Raw genomic sequence first — 20,259 nt, forward strand, 5'->3', positions numbered from 1 at the left:
AAACGGCTAGAAGTGAAATTGACTTCATTTTAACGCAGTAGAGGTTTTGTTTTTCTAATAATTTCTAAAATCGATACTGAGTTGATATCAAACAAATTATCTCAGCTAGTTAAGTACCTACTGTTGTGAATAATTCTCCAAAGCCATGGTGGCTTTATTAAATTTCGATCGATGCAATATTACTGATAATGTAAATGCGAAAGTTCATATGTATGTCAATCACGCAATATCCACCATATAGATTTGGATGAAAATTTACACACGAATAGACCATGAAGGTAAAAAGGTTCTTAATTATTATTATTATTATTTATAATATATTAGTAGCAGACGAGCATGAAGTCCGCCTGATGGTAATAGTTACTGCCGCCCATGGACATCTGTAATCAACCTCAGATAGGATTGGATACTCCTACCTGAAGTCAGCCACAGATGCGCTGCTACCCCTGAGGACTAAGGTGGTACGCCTCGGCACAGCATGTCACCCTTACTGTTACCAGGCAGAAATAGGTGTGGTGGTGGTGCCGCCGGAGTCGAACCACAAAGGGTTCTACTATAACCCTTATTAATTAACCTTCATTACTAAATATTCTCATTCAACTACGGAGGATAATGAATCTGAGCGTACTTATGTCTTATTTTTCGGCACACCCTTGAGCCCAAATGGCTTGACAAATTTTAACATAATTGAGCATTATGAGGTGACTTTCATCGAAATTGTGGGAGTGACAAAAGCTATATTATAAGCAGTCGGGTTTTTTTATAATATTTCTGTAATTTTACTCCAATGTTTAGACATATTTGATGAAAGAGTTACATTACAACAGTCCCTTGAAAGATTATACAACATACTTTGTTATATTTAATTCACTATTTTAAGATTATTTCACTTCACATTATTTATAAGTTAGTTAGTAAGTAACAGAAGACGTTATATTTCACAAGTAATCTAAATCTAATGATAATAAAACAATGAAACAACATTATTGCAGAAATTAAAAAAAATTAAATCCAAATTTATCATTTCGTCATATCATTTATATCCGTTTTCATCCAAAGTTATCATTAGGGTGCACAATATGGCCTTTGTTTTCTTTTCCTTAAATATAGCGAATGCTTATCAGTTATCACTATTATTCATTGAGGTACATATGTCTTACTGTAATTGTGCTTGGTTTATTACAAAGATAACGTGTTACTCGACTATTTATTGTCACATTGTTTATTTGCTTCAATGAGTCCATTATAGTATTTATGTATTGAATCTATATTAAGACCACCTTTTCCTACTACCATTACTAGTTTAGTATTAATAGAATCAAGCTTTGGCTGTAAATAATTGATGTTTCATATTATACCATTCGTGTATTTTTCTAATTGTATAAGCCGAATGTAAAAAGATAAAGGTGATAATCCGATCTAATCTTATGAAAGATAAATAAAAAAGATAAAGTTTGTAAAAATGCATAAAGTGGATGATTAGATATTATCGTTTATTTTTCTAATTGTATAAGGCGAATGTGAAAAGATAAAGATGGTAATCCAATGTAATCTTATGAAAGATAAATAAAAAAGATAAAAATTGTAAAAATGCATAAAGTGAATGAATAGATACATTCTAATTATGTTACAAATGTTTTCATTAAATCAGTAAATATTTATTACAAAGAAATAGTTTGTCACTGGCTCTTTCGTGACGAGGTGCTTTATCACTATATTTTAATACCTGCCATAAATAATGTTTAAGTACTTAAATACGTTTGTATCAATAACAAATGTATGTATTCAATTTAATATTGATACGTATGATAAATAAGTAAATTAATTTATAATTCAGAAGTATAATAAATTAATTATCAAAGTACGTAATAGATATGCTATTAATATATTGAGTAAATGCATACAAAACACAATTATATACTTTTTCTTGATTATATTTAGCGATTGACTTCAGGGAACTTCATTATGAAAGGGATTGATAAAAATAATAAAATCGGTCCATCATTTTGTACCTTCTCCATGAAAGAAGTCTTATTCATTTCTACATTCTTTTATTATATCGGAAACATATGAGTTATATGAGTATTCACAGTTTCATCTTATGTATATTCGTGTGCAAACAAGTAATAAGAAATAATTATAAGGTGCAATAAAAGAATTTCCAAATTATGTAAGTGTAAGGACACACGTGAACATGCTTACATAATTTGGCTAAATGGTGAAGTAAGGAATGGTAACACAATGAAATAAAACAGTAATGCAGGTGTGTGCAATCCAAATTGTAAAAACATCATCTATGTTTGACAGAAACAAATAGAGTATATATCTGATAATATTGGCAGATTGATCCACGATGCAAGTTTAAACAATTGGGTCTAGATACAATTTTGCACTGAAGTTCGTTAAATAATGTTAGGAAAGGATTTTTGAAAGTAATTTCCTAACACGGCTAAACAGCTTGTTTTATATAACTATTCTCCGATCACTGCAATCCAATACTGACCTGGTAGGAGGCTCAGGTGCTACATGGACTCTTCTCTCGTTGATATTACTTAAACTACCTTCATAAGCAGAGTTAACATAGACAAAATTGCTGCTCATACTTGAGCGAGCTTTACGTGTAGCGTCCCTATCTATAACATACACTGGACGGGGGTGATGAAGGGATGTTTTCTTTTTCACGGATTCTACTTTAACGTCACGAAGGGTTGACGGATCTAATTGTAGTTTTTGAGACATTTTTCATATCACAACACTATTCACTTTCCCATGTCCGGATTGCACGACATTTTATGTGGAACTAAAGTACATTCCGTTATCCGTACCTGATAAACGTTATCAATGTGATAACGTGCGACTGACTTCTGTTATTTTACGGGATACAAAGATCGAAAGCCTATTTGCTAAACATTGACCGGGTCGTTGTATGTTCTGATACGTATATCAAACAGAGATGATGGGCATTGCAAAAGAAGTTATCTCTTAAGATAAACATGTTACTTATTTAGTAAGCCCTGATCAACAAAATGTGTTAAAATCGCAACAAAATAAACATTTTAAGACAGTAAGGAAATATGTACTTTACAGGGTTTTTTTTTTAAATTTCATTGTCACATAACTAAATGTTTGTGTACTATATTTTATGTTACATTCACATATTAGACATAAATTTCCTGAAGTTTATTACTTTCTAATTTATGTTTACATTTTATTCTATTCTTGCTTTGTAGTATCTAAACTGATGGCCCACGCATTTCAAACGTCTCGTCTAAATCACTTGGAGGCAAGTGCAGTGTAGCCTCATAAGTAGACAATGGGAAAAACGCCAAAAGCAGGCGAGATGACTCGAATGCCTGCGCCCGACCGCTCATTAGTCGCGCCATACATGGTTCAGATCCCATCGTACAACGGCGACGCGAATACTCCTTTAAGTGGACGTTTCTACGTATTCCGTCCCATTTATAATTAACATTATATTAAATTTCAGTTTTTTATACCATTAACGTTATAATTGGAACTTGGACCGTAAGTGAAGACGTAACATGATTTAGGGATTTTCACATTTTCCTTTGTATTGCCTCCGATAGATTTATTGGTCGTTACAGCAAGTTTCTCAACCGTAAATCCATCGCCCCGGAGGCAATCGCGCCTTCCAACTAGCTGTTATCAATTCAGTTTTGCTGCTATATATCTTAGCTTTTCCAAATACGTAAAAGTGGAGTTTGTCAGGGATCAACTTTAGTACCGTTTCCTTTTCTAGCTCATACCAATTGCCCTTGTTTGTAGTTTTATCTGTTGACAATAATTTTAAACGGGTTCTAAATGTTAACTTGCCCTTAAGTAAAACTATGCGAGTTGCTCCATACCTTTCTCTGTCCAATTTTACTTATTCTTACGGTTTTGATTGGTTGCTGAATTGATTATTTAAATTAGTCTTTAGGTTTTCTTTATACTTGCGTTTATTTCTGTATGTATGATGTAGGTATGTAGTTCTTTATCACAGACCTGTATTTGTTTATTTATGCGTTATTATTTTATATAAACATTAAAATGACGGTGAAATCATTCCAATATATTTGTAACTTTAAATTTCATAATCTAAGTCTTGTGAGATTCGTTTGGAATAAATTTAGCCATAAAAAGCATAAAGGCTTATAGGAAAATTAACGTATAGTATTACAATAGCAAAAGTTCGCCTTATTAAGTAAGTTTGAGTATTTCACTTAAATCACCGTAATTTCAGTATAACTCAAGATTTAACTCGTTCGCCCTTATTAGAATCTCATTTTATGGTCCTAAATAGATTCAGTCTCATGTCTAATCTAAATAATGTACCAGCCATACCAAAAGGTAATTTCAGTTATTATTCACGTTAGATAAATAGGTTTAAACCAGCAGCGACATGCTTACCACCGTTCTCATTATGCAGACCCTAATCGCCTATTGTTTGCTAAATGCGAACGGGAAATCGAACCCATGCTAAAATATTGTGTCAACCTAATGTTGATAGATTTACAATCCAGAACATCTAGATAAGGTACTTGTTGCACATTCCATAATGGAGCATTATAAATGTTATGTTGGAAATACAGTTCAAACCATAAATCTTTAGTTACTTATCTCTTGTTGTTTTGTATTAGTATAGTTGTACAAGAACTACCTTCTGTTTATAATTTGATTCGCTGTATTGCGTACTTGTCACTATCAAAGTTCCTTTTAAATTGAATATTGTCATTGGATTTTAAAATATTTAATAAAGCTTTCACTTTCCCTTTGTGTTTATGATTATCATTACGTTTCCTTTCTTGTGTAATTAATGTAATAAATCGACATTAATCCTATATTAAGCTTTATCAAAGATAATTTATTGTCTCTAAGTACTTAGTTTGATCGTAAGATGGCAATCGTTGCATTTGTCATGGCTTCATAATCATTTAACTTTGTTATTTTGCAGAAAATGGAGCTTCTACACGTAATCATCAAGTCCGGTCCATCACCACGTCCACTAGCTTGGTCTTTGGAAGTTTCTCCCACGGAGAGTGGTGAGGACTGGCGCATGATCCGGGCGTTTGGAGACAAGGAACATTGTCGCAGTCTCTGGGACCTCAGGCCTGAGAGACGGAGACGGAAAGCGAGGGGAGCCAAGAGAAGCAGCAGAGCTGACAAGCCGACTTGTTCTACTCAGTTCGTGAGCCCTAAACCGCTGGAGAATGGAGAGGTATATGATTATTTCAAAAACTATTTTTATTAATACTTAATAACGTAAATTATATTACTATAAGTAATAGATTCGTTGCTAGATTATTTGCTAGCGTTTATTATGGGGGGAATAATTTCATTGACAAATAGAGCACCTGGGGAGATGATCTATTTGTTATATTTTATGATATTTCCGAAACATTCCCCTCTTTTTAAGACTTACTTGAATAATTTAAACGATCACTTACTGTATTAGGAACTATCCTGTACAAGGTTTTTAAATTAAATTAGGCTAGAAAGTCAGCAGAACAGAGCGATGGCAATTGCAAAGCGCTTTTTTGGTTTCATGTTTGAGATATAATTGAACTTCTAATTTTTTAACTGGCTTTCAAAACAAAGTCTTTTAGTTTGTAGTTATTATGAATTCATTGCATCAATTATATTTTCGATTAATAAGTTATTTTATCGGTGTGAGTAACGCAATATAAGTACAGTTCCCTTATCGTTATCCGATGCGAATCATTACGCCGTTCTGACTCATGAATTTTTATGAATCATATTTTGCAAACCATATAGCATCCTATAGGTTATAGTTTTTAGCTTTCATTATGGTCCATACATATATAGTGAATTGTAAAAATTAAAAGCTGTAATTTCATCATCATGAACAACCGTCCACATGGCCGGTATTAAATATCAATCTTTAAGACTTCATAATTTATCTGTTAACTTAGTAGGTATTTTAGTGCTAGGGTAAATATTCATGCATAATGTTATTTTCGTACTAGCATTTGCTGACGTAGGTCCCATAATACACACAAAGAATATTACAAAAACACCCTGACCCAGAACGGAAACATAATTTTGTCATTTAGATGTCTGTCGAATCAGAGATCGAACTCGAAACCTTATACGTGTCAAATCGCTATCTTCTTTACGTCACGGCGTAGTCAAAGGTACTTTGTATTTCATTAATAAATATAGTTCAAAAAACTAATAAACTGAACGTTCAAAGTGGATAGAAATCGGGTTCAAAGATTCCGTTACTATTACGTACATACATACATACATACAACCCAAGCTAATAAAAGCGTGTTAAAAATACGCTTTTATGATAAAATCAACTAAAAAGCTTTCGGTATTCTATTTCATTCTTTCATACATGCAGGGTAAGATAAGGATGTATGTTGATCTCTTTCTACTGAAAAACGGATTTACTCACTGTGACTACAAACAAGTGAAGCTAATATAAAGCGTGTAAAAAACTACAATAAAAATGCAATAAAGCGCCTACAATAATTTCAGATGCACGTAGGCGTGGGCGAAGGTGTGCCCGCCCGGCGCGTGCGCATCTCGTTCCGGGCGGCGCACGCGCCCGCAACGCACCAGTACTACACCGTGCGGGAGCTCACTTTGGCCGCTAGATGTCTCTGTCACGGACATGCGAAGCACTGCTCTGTTAACAATAAGGTAATGGGTTTTATGTGGATGACTCTGTTACTAGGAAAAGGGGGCAATCTTAAAGATCATATGGAACTAATTGTTCTCAAGGTGGGTTCATTGTGTATGTGGTGAGATTGTGACGGTGACCGTTTTACTTGTTTCTACTTTTTTATTTTATTGCTGCTTAGCTGTTTCAATGACATACACTTTAATAATGTCTACGTTAGCCAATTACTGAATTGGTAGATTTTACACACCTTTGACTTTCATAAAAGTTCCACAATTTTTTGAAAGAACTCACGTTTATAATCTCTATAGTATAATAACAAGAACAATTTGATACTAAGAATTGATATGTAGGGTATCTGAATATTTTTAACTTTTACGTCTGACTTTGTTTTCTGTCGTTACCAGACGTCCCTCCAATGTACGTGATGTTTCAAGTTTTGAACATTTAAATACTTTATGATTCGGTTATTAACTTCCAGGGTGCAAAATGCGATTGCCTCCAAGGTACCTGCGGGAACCACTGTCAGCGGTGCTGTTCAGGTGCGACGTGGCATCCTCACCAGCCCTGCGACCAGCCTACTGATACAGATGAGAAGTATTCCTGCGGAGAGCGTGCGGGCAACTCACTGGATGATGGTGGCGCTATTCTCTGTGTTAACTGCACGGTATGTGCTTGTTGTTAGTCATTTTGTGTTAGTGGGCTTAGATAAGAGAGTCATAAATTCCTTGAGGCACATTAAAGCTAGAATCATTTATATAAAGTTGATGTTGTGCTATTTGTACTTCTAATTCATCTATAGATAGGTTATCAGTATGATTTGTGTCAGTAGTAGAATTGTGTAGCTCGCGAGTGAGTGATATAAAAGATATATATCTTCACCAAAGAGCTAATCACTCATCAACTCCGACGGATTTGAATTATATCTTTATATCCGCATCACATGGTTTAGTTCATAGATTCAAACGATTCCGGATATAAGATCTTCTTCAACTCAACAGTGTTATACTAGCTCGCGAGTGAGCGATGAGTCAAATGAGCGACTGACTGAGAGTGAGTAGTGAGCCTGATTCGAGTCAAATGCGTTGATTGAGATATATAACAGTTACGGTTACGTATTAAACACTAAATTAAAATATTTTATTGCTAAGAACATGGAAACCGGGATATACAAATAGCGTTGGCTGTGATAATTCATATATAATTTCTTGCCAGTTTTGTATTAATTATAGGAATCAAAAATGTTGTCAAAACATTTTGATCTGATTCTCTGATATACTGATATAAAATGTCGCGTATCTTTACAGAGCTACTGAGCTAAAGTGAGCTATTGAGCTAAAAGAGTGATATATATCACTGAGTTCAAAAGATATATATCACTCTTTTCACTTTAGTGATACATTTTGCGCAACTCTAGTCAGTAGTGTATTTTTTTCATAAATTAGTAAATATACAGAGGGCTTATATTTTTATGGACATTTGAAACATCAGAGGTTCCAGGTGAGCTCTTTGTGCATATCTATACGATACATGATATACATACATACATCGATACGATATAGATGTGCACAAAGCTTATTGATATCATACTTTCTATAAATATGTAAACACAATTGTAATCATAGCATAAACTCTGCAATATCACCATATTTATATAGAACATGTTTGAATAGCAGCCATTATTAAATTTCTAGGAAAATCGCGCAGGACCTCTCTGCGATCGTTGCCTCACCGGTTTCTACAACGCTCATCCCGATGGCCCCTGTCTCCCTTGCGAATGTGACCCAGAAGGTTCCGATGGTAATGGATATTATGTGATAAATGTTTTCGTGACATCATCACCATCGCCACACCTATTTCTGTTTTACATCATCAGTGTTAAGGGCTAATTTAAACGCAAATGCCCCAACTAGAACTTCAATAAAATTTGGAATTGTTAGGGTGTCCATGGATGGCAGCAAACATTTACTATCAGGTGTACTTCTTTAATTTCATAATTTATTTTATAAAATACCTTACATTTGTACCTTCCCAACTTGCTACTTAAATAAAACGTGATCATGAAACTCATTGAGAAGTACTTACTTATTGGGCTTATCGAATATTATCGCCAATTCGGATCCGCATTGCGACTGCAAAAATATGATATTGTTTATGATGGTATACTAAAAATGATTACAACGATTGTGATCCATGTCTCTAATTCCACAAATAAACTATAAAATATTGTTTACAATTATACTAAGGGCGATAACCTAATGTTATGAAAATCACCTTCCGTTTTGTAAGTCAGTGTTTGAAACCAAGGCATCTTAAACTTTCCCAAATGTTTTGAGAGTTTTATTAACTAACTATTAATTCATCCAGCAAAATATGACAGTTATCCACAAAATTGTTTCATATAAAATATCTTTCTCTTTTTCTATTTCGCAGGTTCTTGTAAATGGGACAAAAAACACCATCGAGTATCTTGCCGCTGTCTGCCGGAGTACAAGGGTCATCTCTGCGATGCCTGTGAAGATCACAATGCCGTGTTCCCGTACTGTGTCATCCAGGAGACCACTCCTGCCTGCAAGTGTGATCCCAAAGGCATTATAGACCCTGAGAGGATCTGCGACGATGTTTGTGAATGTAAGGTGAGCGATTACAATGAAGCAATGTTTGTTGATGTGAGTGGCTTATATTCTGTAAAAACAGCAACGATTATACAATCCATTCAATTATTGTGGCTAATTAAGGTATAATTAAAATTGATATCCTATCTAAATTTGGTCGTAGATATGTCGATGATATTAGAAATGTAAATTCTTGTATAAAAATATGCACAATCAACGGGTTCGATTTTCTAAACATTGCATTATTATTCAGCAGTCTCTTGAAGAATTATGACAAATAGAGTCACAGTATTTCATAGACAAATGTCGATGTCGTCGACAAATGACAAATTGTCGAGAGACAAAGTATTTCATCTGTTTCAAAAATATTTAATATATATGCCATTCCAATTCTTTAGTTAAGACCACAGCAAATACTACTTGCACAAAGGAATATAGCTCTTATCTAGTTACTCATTTCGGTGATTCATCAATTTTCAGGCAAATGTCATTGGTGAGCGCTGCGACACTTGTGCGACTGGATACTTTGGATTGAGTGAACACTTATCCAGTGGATGTCGACCGTGCTACTGTTCTCACGTTGCAACTAAATGTGAAGCTGACATGAGAGCTGGGCAAGATGTGAGTGTTTTGGCACATTGGTATCTTGTAAGAAGTCAATAAAAAACAAGCGTTCATAAATCTGTCTCGAAATATTTTTTTTTCTATTTATGCAGAAACCATAAAGCTTAGATGAGCAATAAATAAAAACTCTTAGGACAATTAATATTAGATAAGTAGCTTGGTGAAAACAATAACTATTTGCTTTACCTGAGGTTATAAGGTCATGGGGCGATTAAATGAGCGCTAAATTTTGAGCTCTATGTTCAGTCACTGCTGTATGATTCACTGATGATCTTCAGTTAATATAAAATAAAACCTCGTTTTGAATAAACGAAGGACGCCGAACCCAGCAAAAATATATAATTATATATGTTTTAACTACTAACAACAAATCATAGAATTGTGATGATTTGTATACTTTTCCTGTAACTAGGGTTTGATCGATATAAACTTGGTAAAATGTTTGTTATTGCTTCGAGGGCAGATGGTGTTGCCGCTAGGGGAGGCCTGGCTAGTATCAGATGCAGAGGGGCACGAAACCACTGAGCCTTCCGTGGATCCGCAAGGGAAGCCGTTCGTTGTTACGTATGAGGTAAGAAACTATTCTGAGGAATGTGCAGATTTCTCCACACTATTTTTAAATGGGTAAAGTCTACAAATTTTAATTTTGATGACACTCCTCTTTACTGATGGAAGATTCATTCTAATGAGGTAATATAATAATAAGCCGATGATGAATCTTAGCGACTTTTTTGCGAGATTCTAATTTCAATTTCAATAGCAGACTAGCATGCAGTCCACCTGGTGACTACAGCCGCCCATGGACATCAGTAATCAACCCCAGATAGGATTAGATATTCCTACCTGAGGTCGGCCACAGATGCGCCGCTACCCCTGAGGACTAAGCTGGAACGCCTCGGAAAAGTATGTCTCCCTTATCGCACCCTTCAAATCAGAACACAGCAGTGCTCAACGCTGCTATTGTGAGGCAGATATAGGTGTGGCGATGGTGTCGCCGGAGTCGAACCACAGAGGACTATACTGCTATATAGAATACTATAACTCCTTAAGTACAAGTCTGATCTTGCCAATTATTTCTATATAAACATTCTGTCTCATCTTATAAAACACAAGAAAAATCTAATTTACAGTAACTAACAATTTATTTTGGTTTCTGTTCTCTGGTTATTATTTTGGTTTTTGTTTGATAGCTAATACAAGATCCTTATTCCAGGTAGAAGGCTGGGAATCCTATTATTGGTTGACGTCTACTTTCAATGGAGATATGACAGCAATGTATGGAGGTTCTATACACTCTCAGACATTTTGGGGCGTAGCGCGCGGAGACTCCGGAGGCAGCCCGATTGTTGGACCTGATGTCGTACTACTTGCTAAGGGTAATGAGAATTTCATAACTTCTTTATGCGGATACTCTTTAAACTTTAACACTTAACACTAAAACAGGAGAAATTTAACTGTAATAGATGAGCCATCACACAATATATTAAAGTAAATATGTAGCAACATAAGTTAAACATAAGAAAGAAAGATAATTCTGAATATGTAAGACGATCTTAGTTAGTTCCATATCCAAAATCTTGTAGTTAATCTTTCTTATTAAAAGCAAATAGCATCAATAAACATTGAAATTTATTTAGGGTGGGTGATAACTTTGCTGTTTATGAATATGTTACTTTAAGAAGTAATCTTATTTCAGACGGTACCAAGGTGACCTATGTGAACACGAGCCACGAGAGTCCAGGTATGCTACAGGTAGCTGTACCCCTGGTCGAAGGGGACTGGTTTTTGGATTCAGAGCTGGCTTCCCGAGCACAGCTGTTGGATGTGCTGAGTAATCTGAAGGCGATCATGCTGAGAGCACACTTTCATAGTGATCAAGATGAAGTAAGTTCTACTCAAATTTAAATAACACCTAATTAGTCGTTTTAATTTAGAGAAATCTTGGGGATATTTAAATATATTAAAACTAGTGTCACAAACAGGCATACTCATTTAAGAATAATTTCGGATTGCTAGCAATGCTTAAGTAATTTCAATTAATACATAATTACTTAAACAGGAATTAAAAACTCAACTGATGATTTTGTCACGATTGTATTAAAGTTGATCATTGACTGACGCACAAAAATTATGAAGGTATTTTTAAAAAGTACTTTTTATATTTTTTTGATGATAACGATAGATACGATAAGACATGGCGTCAAATACGAATATAATCATCATAGTTACTCTAAGATGTAAATTATACATTAGTTAGATATAAATCTACGATGCCCCACAAATTAGTATAAGCTTGTATGAGTGTAGAAGAAGATAAGAAACAATTTTACCAATTCCAGGTTCGTTTGGATGGCGTAGAGATCCACGGAGCGCCTCCAGGTGCACGGGAGATATGCATCTGTCCCACCGGTTATGAGGGTCCGCAGTGCAACATATGTGCGTGGACCCACGTGCGCCTGCAGCGGGTCCCGGGAACAGTACCTGACTTTGAGTGTGTGCCGTGTGCGTGTAACATGCACGCAGGGTGTAAAACTGGTGAGGATTGAAGAATACTTTTGATGAATGAGTTCTTTGAGGTGCATGAAAAAATGTTTCGCTGGTTGCTGTGTCCAATTGATATCAGGTGGACTACGTATCTTTTTCTTCCTTCTATTTTACGTAAAAGAATATCATCTATAAGATCACTTATCACTTATTATGATTTGTCATGCAAAGGGGTTCGTTATTTGGTTAGTGTATGTGTACATTGAACCCAAATTCATGATATCTAATAGGTTTTTAAAAATGTTTATTCCGTTTACAGTGGATGGACCTTGCGATTCGTGTCAACACAATACAACAGGCCCGCACTGTGAGCGCTGCCTGCCAGGACATTACGGAAACCCTGTTCAGGTACATATTATCACAGTTTTTATATTATATCATAGGTGTCAGGAAATTAAATACAATAGACCATATCTAGACATTTTCTATTATCAGAGAAAGCAAAGAATCTTTAATTAATCCCAGGAAGTATTTTTATTGTATGCTCTTTTAGAGCTTTAATTACATTAATCAAAAATATAAGATAAAGTAGAAAAGAGTTCAAAATCCTAGTCCATTATAAATGTTATTTTTAAATTATTTTACTTACAGGGAGCTTGTAAACCATGTGCATGTCCACTTTACGAAGCGTCGAACAACTTCAGTCCGAACTGTGCGCTGGCGGCCGCCGCGGGCGACGAGTACGTTTGTACGCAATGCCCGGATGGCTACACAGGAGATCATTGTGAGCTGTAAGTCATATTTTATTAATAACATTATTGAAAAACTTGTTGTTAGCAAATGTAAGTATTTGTAACCTACCTTCCTTCTAGTTTCGACGAAATCTTCGTTTAAACGTACAATGTAATAATTGGGGACCAGTAGGTTCCCCTGTGCAACACCCTTGAGATGAAAAAAAATGTTAAACAGCGGCTTTATTTTTTTAGTTAGGACTATTTCCTAATACTTATTTTCTTATATGTGTGTGTGTATGTGACTACAAATTATATATCTGTTGACAGTTGCGATTCCGGTTACTGGGGCTCTCCTACAACACTCGGTGGGTCTTGTCAACCGTGCGCATGTGGTGGTGGACCGTGCAGAGCTGAAACCGGCAAGTGCTTGGTATGCCCGCCGCATACCGAAGGAGAACGATGCGATCAGTGTCAGGTAATCGATTACTTACACTTATATTTTGGAGATGATTCTAACTAAGATGAATTTATTGAAAAGGATTACGTTAATTTTAATTTTAGTGTTGCAAATGTCGTTAAATGTTCCCATATTCACAATAACGGCGACCATTAGCATTGTGGTATTAGTATGTTCCTCTTTTACATGAGTTCTACAGATGCAGTGTCAGCTTAGGTTAGTGTAATTTGGTGTAACTTTTATATTATATTTGTTAAACCTGGAGGGTACCTTATTAATAAACTGTGTTAAACCAACTTGCGTGTGTTTTTCTCAAAACCGCATTATTAATGTTTGATATTATGAGTATATTCGAACAGACGACGACTTTTTGGAGCATTATTCTGATTTGTGAGATTTTTTGTTAGGACCCGATGTCTATAACGTAAGTTAACGTAAAGTAACGATGGTAAGTCATTGAAGGTTACTTTAACACGTTGTTTTCTGTAGGAGGGTTACTGGGCGGGCGGCGACGACGGTGCTTGCATCTCTTGCGGCTGCGGCGGCGGCGCGCTGTCCGCGGCGTGCGACCCGCGCTCGGGGCAGTGCGCGTGCGCGGGCGGCTGGACCGGCCGCGCGTGTGACATCTGCGCACCGGGACATGGAGGTACTCTAGTGGTATTAATGGCCTTCGTCAGCTATGGCGTGGGTTCGAATCCCAGATGAAACTTTTAAATTTGAGATTTATTGAAATATTTTAAAATAATTATCTTTACAGATTAAAGAAACCAACTCTAAAATATTTTTAGTAGTACGCGGTTTATGATTTAAGATATTTTTTCATCGAACAGAAGTAGCAAACGTACTAACAACTCTCCATAAATTAATCGATTACGCCCGCCCATGGATATTAGTAACAGATTTCACATAGAACAATAGTCCTATATTAAATCGATTTCAGGTGCATTATTTTACATGAAGATACGATATACGATGAACTTAGATACGACAAAACGTCTCAAAAAACGTTGGTCATTATATCAATGAAAAGTCAGCACAATAGCGTTACAATTGCATACCACCCTAAAGTGGGTGATGGACTTTTAAACCTTTCCCATCTACATGAAAACCCGAGCCGTACAGTAAGACAATGATGGTTAAAAATATTGACTCTTCTTTCAGACTGACTCTTCAATAGTGATTTATAATAATATTTCCATCCAGGCGTAGAGTCCGGCTGCCCAGCGTGCCACTGCGGCATCGCGGCGCTGGACAACGCGTGTGACGCGCACACCGGCGCGTGTCGGTGCGCTGCGGGCGCGGCGCCACCGCTCTGCACCAGCTGTCTTGATGGACACTATGGACTGGAGGAGACTGGCTGTGTGGGTGAGTCGATTATATCTTTATTTTTACTTTGTTTCAAGGATACTTGTTATACGGCGATTGTATTTGTGTTTCTTGGAAGAGAATAGAATGAAATTGAAAGGACGTGTTACGTTAAAGCGCGTTTCGTTACATGAGAGAGAAGAAAGATATTTATATAAATACGTCCCAACGGAAGTACACACGATACGAAACGACAGAATAACCCCCGTTATTAATACTTAATCTATCCGAATTATGCTCACTGAAAATAGAAATAAGAGAAATGCTAGTACGCAAAAAAATTCAAATGTCGATCTTTGATAAACAAAATTGGGTAGGTTGGTTATTAATAATGTACGTTAGATAATGTCATGCATGCGTGCGTGCATTGTAGATGTAAGTGTTAAATGCTATATTGCTCTGCCATGAGAGGGATCGCCATGGAAAATTCGTAATTTACGATTTTTTTGTGTTTTTGTCAGTAATGCATAAATACAGAATACTGAACATGGTTATCACAATTACGTCAATTAAAAACAAATTGTTTGTCGTATCTTATACGTTGTGCAACAAAGTATTTCAATTAAAGACCTCCAAACATATTAACCTTATTACATATTTTATCTCTTAGATTTCATAATAATTTGTTTACTTGTAACACTGATACCATTAAATTTTAATTAACTCAATGAAATGTTACATTACTCAGTAAATTGTTAACATTTTAAAAATGGAATACTTACCTAAAAGTTTTTTAACATTTACTCAGTATAGTGCGCACCAAACTGCTAGTCCGCTCCGAAGTTGATGCGAGTAAGTGTAGTCATACAATTTGCTATGACGACGCGATCCATTTCTATATTCAGAGCGGACTATAAGTTGGTAACCAGTATTTATAAATGGAATACTTACCTAAAAGATTTTTAACATTTAAAATTCCATGTTCGAGTTTAAAACGTATAAAGTCGCTCAAAACATTACCTAGGACCACGTAACCTAGGGCGAGCGAACCTGCATAGTACAATTTGCGTAATGCCCGGCTTAATTTGCAAACGACCGAGCAGACCTCCCCGGCGGGACCCTCGGGCGGTTGGCTTACATTGCTGTTTTACCAAGATTTGAATTTTACATAAATTTTAATTATGTAGTTAAATATTTATAGCGTGACTCCGGTATTCATTCACTGCATTTTTTTAACTATTTTCAATAATATTTTTTTAAAATTATATAGGTATATGCTGTCAAAATTTTAATTAAGACTTCGCCATTTTCGATTTAAATTTTTAATTAAGATATCGCTTTGCAAATAATGCTTATTCACAGCATTATTTGTAATTGTATTGTCTTCAAAATCTATTGAAATTATTCTATAACCTTAAATTATTACGGGATCTATAACTGTTGTGTTGACTTCTTGCAACACGTCAAGAGATGGCGCTACGTTTTTAAATCACGTTTTCGAAGTTTTCTCAACGTCTTATACATATACAAGCACCAGAACCCGGGCATGGTCACTTAGCCCAGTAATAGATCTTAGGCAAACTACATATTAAGAATATTACTTAGTCTAATGTCCTGTTACATGAGGCCACAATATATTAGTGATAAGAATAGTTTATTTACTTTGTCAAACTAGTTTTCCGGTAAAACTGACTTACTATGGTTTAAACAAGTCAGCGAGTCATAAAACCGACATAAACATAATTCTGAATAGTGACAAAGCAATGGACTTTAAACATTTTCATGGTACATTAAAGAATTACCAGTTATAATGATAGGTTATATATGCATGCAGTCAATATAGCGTGTACACTGCTGCTTTTATACGAACTATTACTTAGGCAAATTGATAAGCAAGCAATGGATGCGTACATTTTTTATCGTAACATGAGAATTTACATACTCGTCGTACTGTAGACGATTGGCGAGTTTCCTGTTAAACGCTAAATGCAATACATTACCAACATTATTCCGGATTGTGGTCTTACTCGAAGTTTTTCCCAAGTACTGGCTCAAAAGAAAAATATCCAAGTTGTGTTTTTGAGAAAGGCTCGGTGCATACCCCACTTCATTTCTCCAATCTAGATCCTTGGAGTAGGATTGATGACCTGTCTTAAAACTTTTAAAACTCCAACAATGTTTTCAAGTGCTATCCAACGTTAACAAACGCAGTCCATGGCTTAACGTGTTTTAACTGACGGAATATTACGACTAATCCTCACAAACTCACAATTTTCCAGAACATCCAATTGATCATCGAGTTGCTCGCTACTAGCTTGCAGTGGAGCACGTGTTGCATAAAATCATAATGATAGCATGTGTGCATCATGACGTCACGTCGGGATTTGTTTGCCGTGAAATTACGTGCGCGCAATTTATTGGTATTACGGAAAATTGCGGCGCGCGCCTTCGAAATCGGTGTTGTGGTGCCGACGTAATATTGTAAGCTGGTTTATTGATAAAGACGATCTGTATGGACGATCCGGCTAGGCAAATTCGTGTGTGCCAGTCATGTGTGGCCTTATGTAGATTTCCTAAAAATGTTTTTAATCATTTGTAAACAATGAGAAACTAAACTCCATTCTATTAAACTAACCAACTGAGGTACAAAATTGATGTAATAAAGGACTTGTCTCCTAAAACAATTCTTATCGATAATTTCCTGACTTATATTACAGAAATATATCTTATAGGGGTAATTCAAATATGCATAAACTGCAAACGGATGTACTGCACCGCGAACTAGCCATAAGGCTCTGCAATTACCATAAAAGTCGTGGTTTATGATAAAACTCACACCTACGTGCAGTAGGTTACACGATTTATGCGTAACTAGCTGTACGCGCGACTCGACTCCAGAGACTAGCACTAGTTATTAATATTTAATCTGTTCAATATGTTGCCTTCTAAAGTTCGATATTGGACAATAACTTTATCTTATAAATAAAGTTCTCGTGTCACAATGTTAGTTACCGTACTCCTCCGAAACGGCTTCACCGATTTTCACCAAATTTTAAATGCATATTCAGTAGGTCAGATAATCAGCTACTATCTATATTTCATACGTCTAAGTGATAAGGGTTGTTTACCCTTAACACTTTTTTGTTTATATGGCAACACAACGTTTACCGGGTCAACTAGTAATAAATATATTTCTCCTTTTCATAGCGCGTTTGTTAAATTGTGTGTAGTTGGTAGAATTACTGTTTTTGTTAAGTTTGTTAAAGTTTTCATTTCTTATTAATTTATTAAGGTTAACAATAACTGTAATCGTATTTAAACAATGACATTTCTTTGTTTACATTTTGGACACCTAATTATGAATCGGACTATTACACATTGATTATTAATAACATAAAAAGACCACAACCACTAGGCAAGGGTCTGCCCTTAGAGTAAAAGGGAATTTAGGCTATAGCCCATCGTCCTTAACCTGACCAAGTGTGCATCAGTAAAATTGCATCTAGGAAAACTCAAAAATTCCCTCAGGCGTGTAGTTTTCCTTACGATAATATTTTTTCACCGTAATAGCAAGTGATAATTAATTTCTAATACGCACCTAACTAAGAAACATCAGAGTAGCGTGGTTTAAATGCACAAATGGACAGACAGACGAACGGAGAGTTCTGTTGTATAATATGCAAGGAAGTAATAATAGCCTTGATTTATGTAACAGATTATTACAGGAGGTATTTAGTACCAAATGTACAGCGGAGTGGCTGATATGCTTTCTATATGCCTCGCCTAGTCACGTATCTCCTTATGGCCATAGACCACCATCGATCAAGTCCATTGGTAGACGCAATTCCTTGTGTGAGCCCTTCATTTAAAAATACAGCTTCTTTTTCAAATATTATAAATGAATAAATAAATAAAAGATTTCTACACTCACAGCCCTACACTAGTATTCCCTGTATCGTGTGTGCCAAGGGTATGGCCAAGGGAAGTAAGTCTCCCTTGGGACTTACTTTACTGAGGCGTTCCAGCATAGTCCTCAAGGATAGCGGCGCATCTATGTACGAACTCAGGTTGGAATATCTAATCCTATCTGGGGTTGATTACAAATGTGCATAGGCGGCAGTAGCCACTTACCATCAGGTGGACTGCATGCTCGTCTGCTACTCCTATATTTTAAAAACATAGAGCGAGCGGCTAATTTCGTCACATGCATACATATTCATTGTGTTTAAAAGAAAGTGACCCACACATGAATGAAATTACTTATACATATTCATCCGTAATAATGACGATGCAGTCAGGTCATAGATCTCATTCACGTGTGCTCTTCAATTGCATGTAAATTGTCTCTACCGCCGCATTAAACAGACCGCGAACTGCACCCAGGCAATGTATCGCTCCCTATAAATAAGATGTACACTGAAGATCATGCAAAAGTATAATCTTTTTAAATTTTCTATAATTGCAGCTAGTAAATTTTACGTTTATGTATAAGTAAATAGATTAAAAGGTGTAATTGAGACAGGTTTCATAAATAATTATTTTTGGTCAAGACGATGTTCATGCTTGGTGCATGCATGATGGTTCATCTATTAAGTTGCGGTTGATGGCGTTGTAGGCACGTTATTAAAATATTTTATATGACATGCACTTATGGATGATATGATGATGATATTCACAAAAAAAAGTATTTGTAATGTGAGTATCGTGCCAGGTAATCTTTTAAAATTTGAATTCGAGTTTCTAATACACTTTTTACATTTTCTCCTATCAAAGCACTACAGTGCACCCAGAAAGAGTAAAAGAGTCTATCAGACCAGCTGTAACAATAAATCATACAGCTGCCGCAGTTCAAATATGACAACATAAACCAAGATCTATCAAAGAAAGTGCCAGGAATATCTACGCTATCAACATAAATATTAACAACCGTTACTTAACATCCGTATTCGTGTCCCCAAGTACAATCATGGCTGTTTATTTTCAATCGCGGTGCCAAATACACCGGCGTGGCGCTGGCACTTCAAAGCGCCGATCCCCACAGATGCGTAGACCAGGCGTAGACAAATTGACTAGGCTTACCTAGTTACATTTTAAATTTTATCGAAACTGATCTCTTCAACTATTTTAAAATGTTCTAATGTTTGGTTCTCTTCATTAATTGACAAGGAAAGAGGGTTATCTATTTGTCGCCTATATTATCGCCAGTAATGCCAGGCAATTGTCAAGAGGCTTTTAACTTTTACATCTACATTTAAATCTAACCGTTGTGCAAAGCCTCTGTTCCGTTTAAGGATTAAGTCTATACTGTATATACATACATTATATATCAAATATAAAATAAGTTGTTTATTTCTTACATAAAACTGTTGTCTATCCACAGTCCTTTACATG

The 20,259-nt window shown here is 35.7% G+C and overlaps 1 protein-coding gene across 1 annotated transcript in view; it reads left to right on the forward strand.

Moving 5' to 3' along the window:
* The window catches only part of LOC140747842 (laminin subunit alpha lam-3-like), a 79,538-nt gene extending 59,610 nt beyond the window's left edge, over positions 1 to 19,928 (forward strand). Inside the window, exons 4-19 of the mRNA XM_073080460.1 lie at positions 4,955 to 5,218; positions 6,505 to 6,669; positions 7,131 to 7,316; positions 8,344 to 8,449; positions 9,083 to 9,285; positions 9,745 to 9,885; positions 10,352 to 10,459; positions 11,102 to 11,264; positions 11,585 to 11,772; positions 12,228 to 12,423; positions 12,692 to 12,780; positions 13,024 to 13,163; positions 13,434 to 13,581; positions 14,053 to 14,209; positions 14,767 to 14,928; positions 19,828 to 19,928. Coding sequence (XP_072936561.1) covers positions 4,955 to 5,218; positions 6,505 to 6,669; positions 7,131 to 7,316; positions 8,344 to 8,449; positions 9,083 to 9,285; positions 9,745 to 9,885; positions 10,352 to 10,459; positions 11,102 to 11,264; positions 11,585 to 11,772; positions 12,228 to 12,423; positions 12,692 to 12,780; positions 13,024 to 13,163; positions 13,434 to 13,581; positions 14,053 to 14,209; positions 14,767 to 14,928; positions 19,828 to 19,928 — 2,517 coding nt within the window. The remainder of the gene's footprint in view (positions 1 to 4,954; positions 5,219 to 6,504; positions 6,670 to 7,130; positions 7,317 to 8,343; positions 8,450 to 9,082; positions 9,286 to 9,744; positions 9,886 to 10,351; positions 10,460 to 11,101; positions 11,265 to 11,584; positions 11,773 to 12,227; positions 12,424 to 12,691; positions 12,781 to 13,023; positions 13,164 to 13,433; positions 13,582 to 14,052; positions 14,210 to 14,766; positions 14,929 to 19,827) is intronic.
* Positions 19,929 to 20,259: the final 331 nt, after the last annotated feature.

This window comes from Epargyreus clarus, unplaced genomic scaffold (assembly GCF_041222505.1).
Source record: "Epargyreus clarus isolate Ecla_fem2 unplaced genomic scaffold, WU_Ecla_fem_2.2 ptg000015l, whole genome shotgun sequence".
Taxonomy (NCBI): Eukaryota; Metazoa; Arthropoda; class Insecta; order Lepidoptera; family Hesperiidae; genus Epargyreus; species Epargyreus clarus.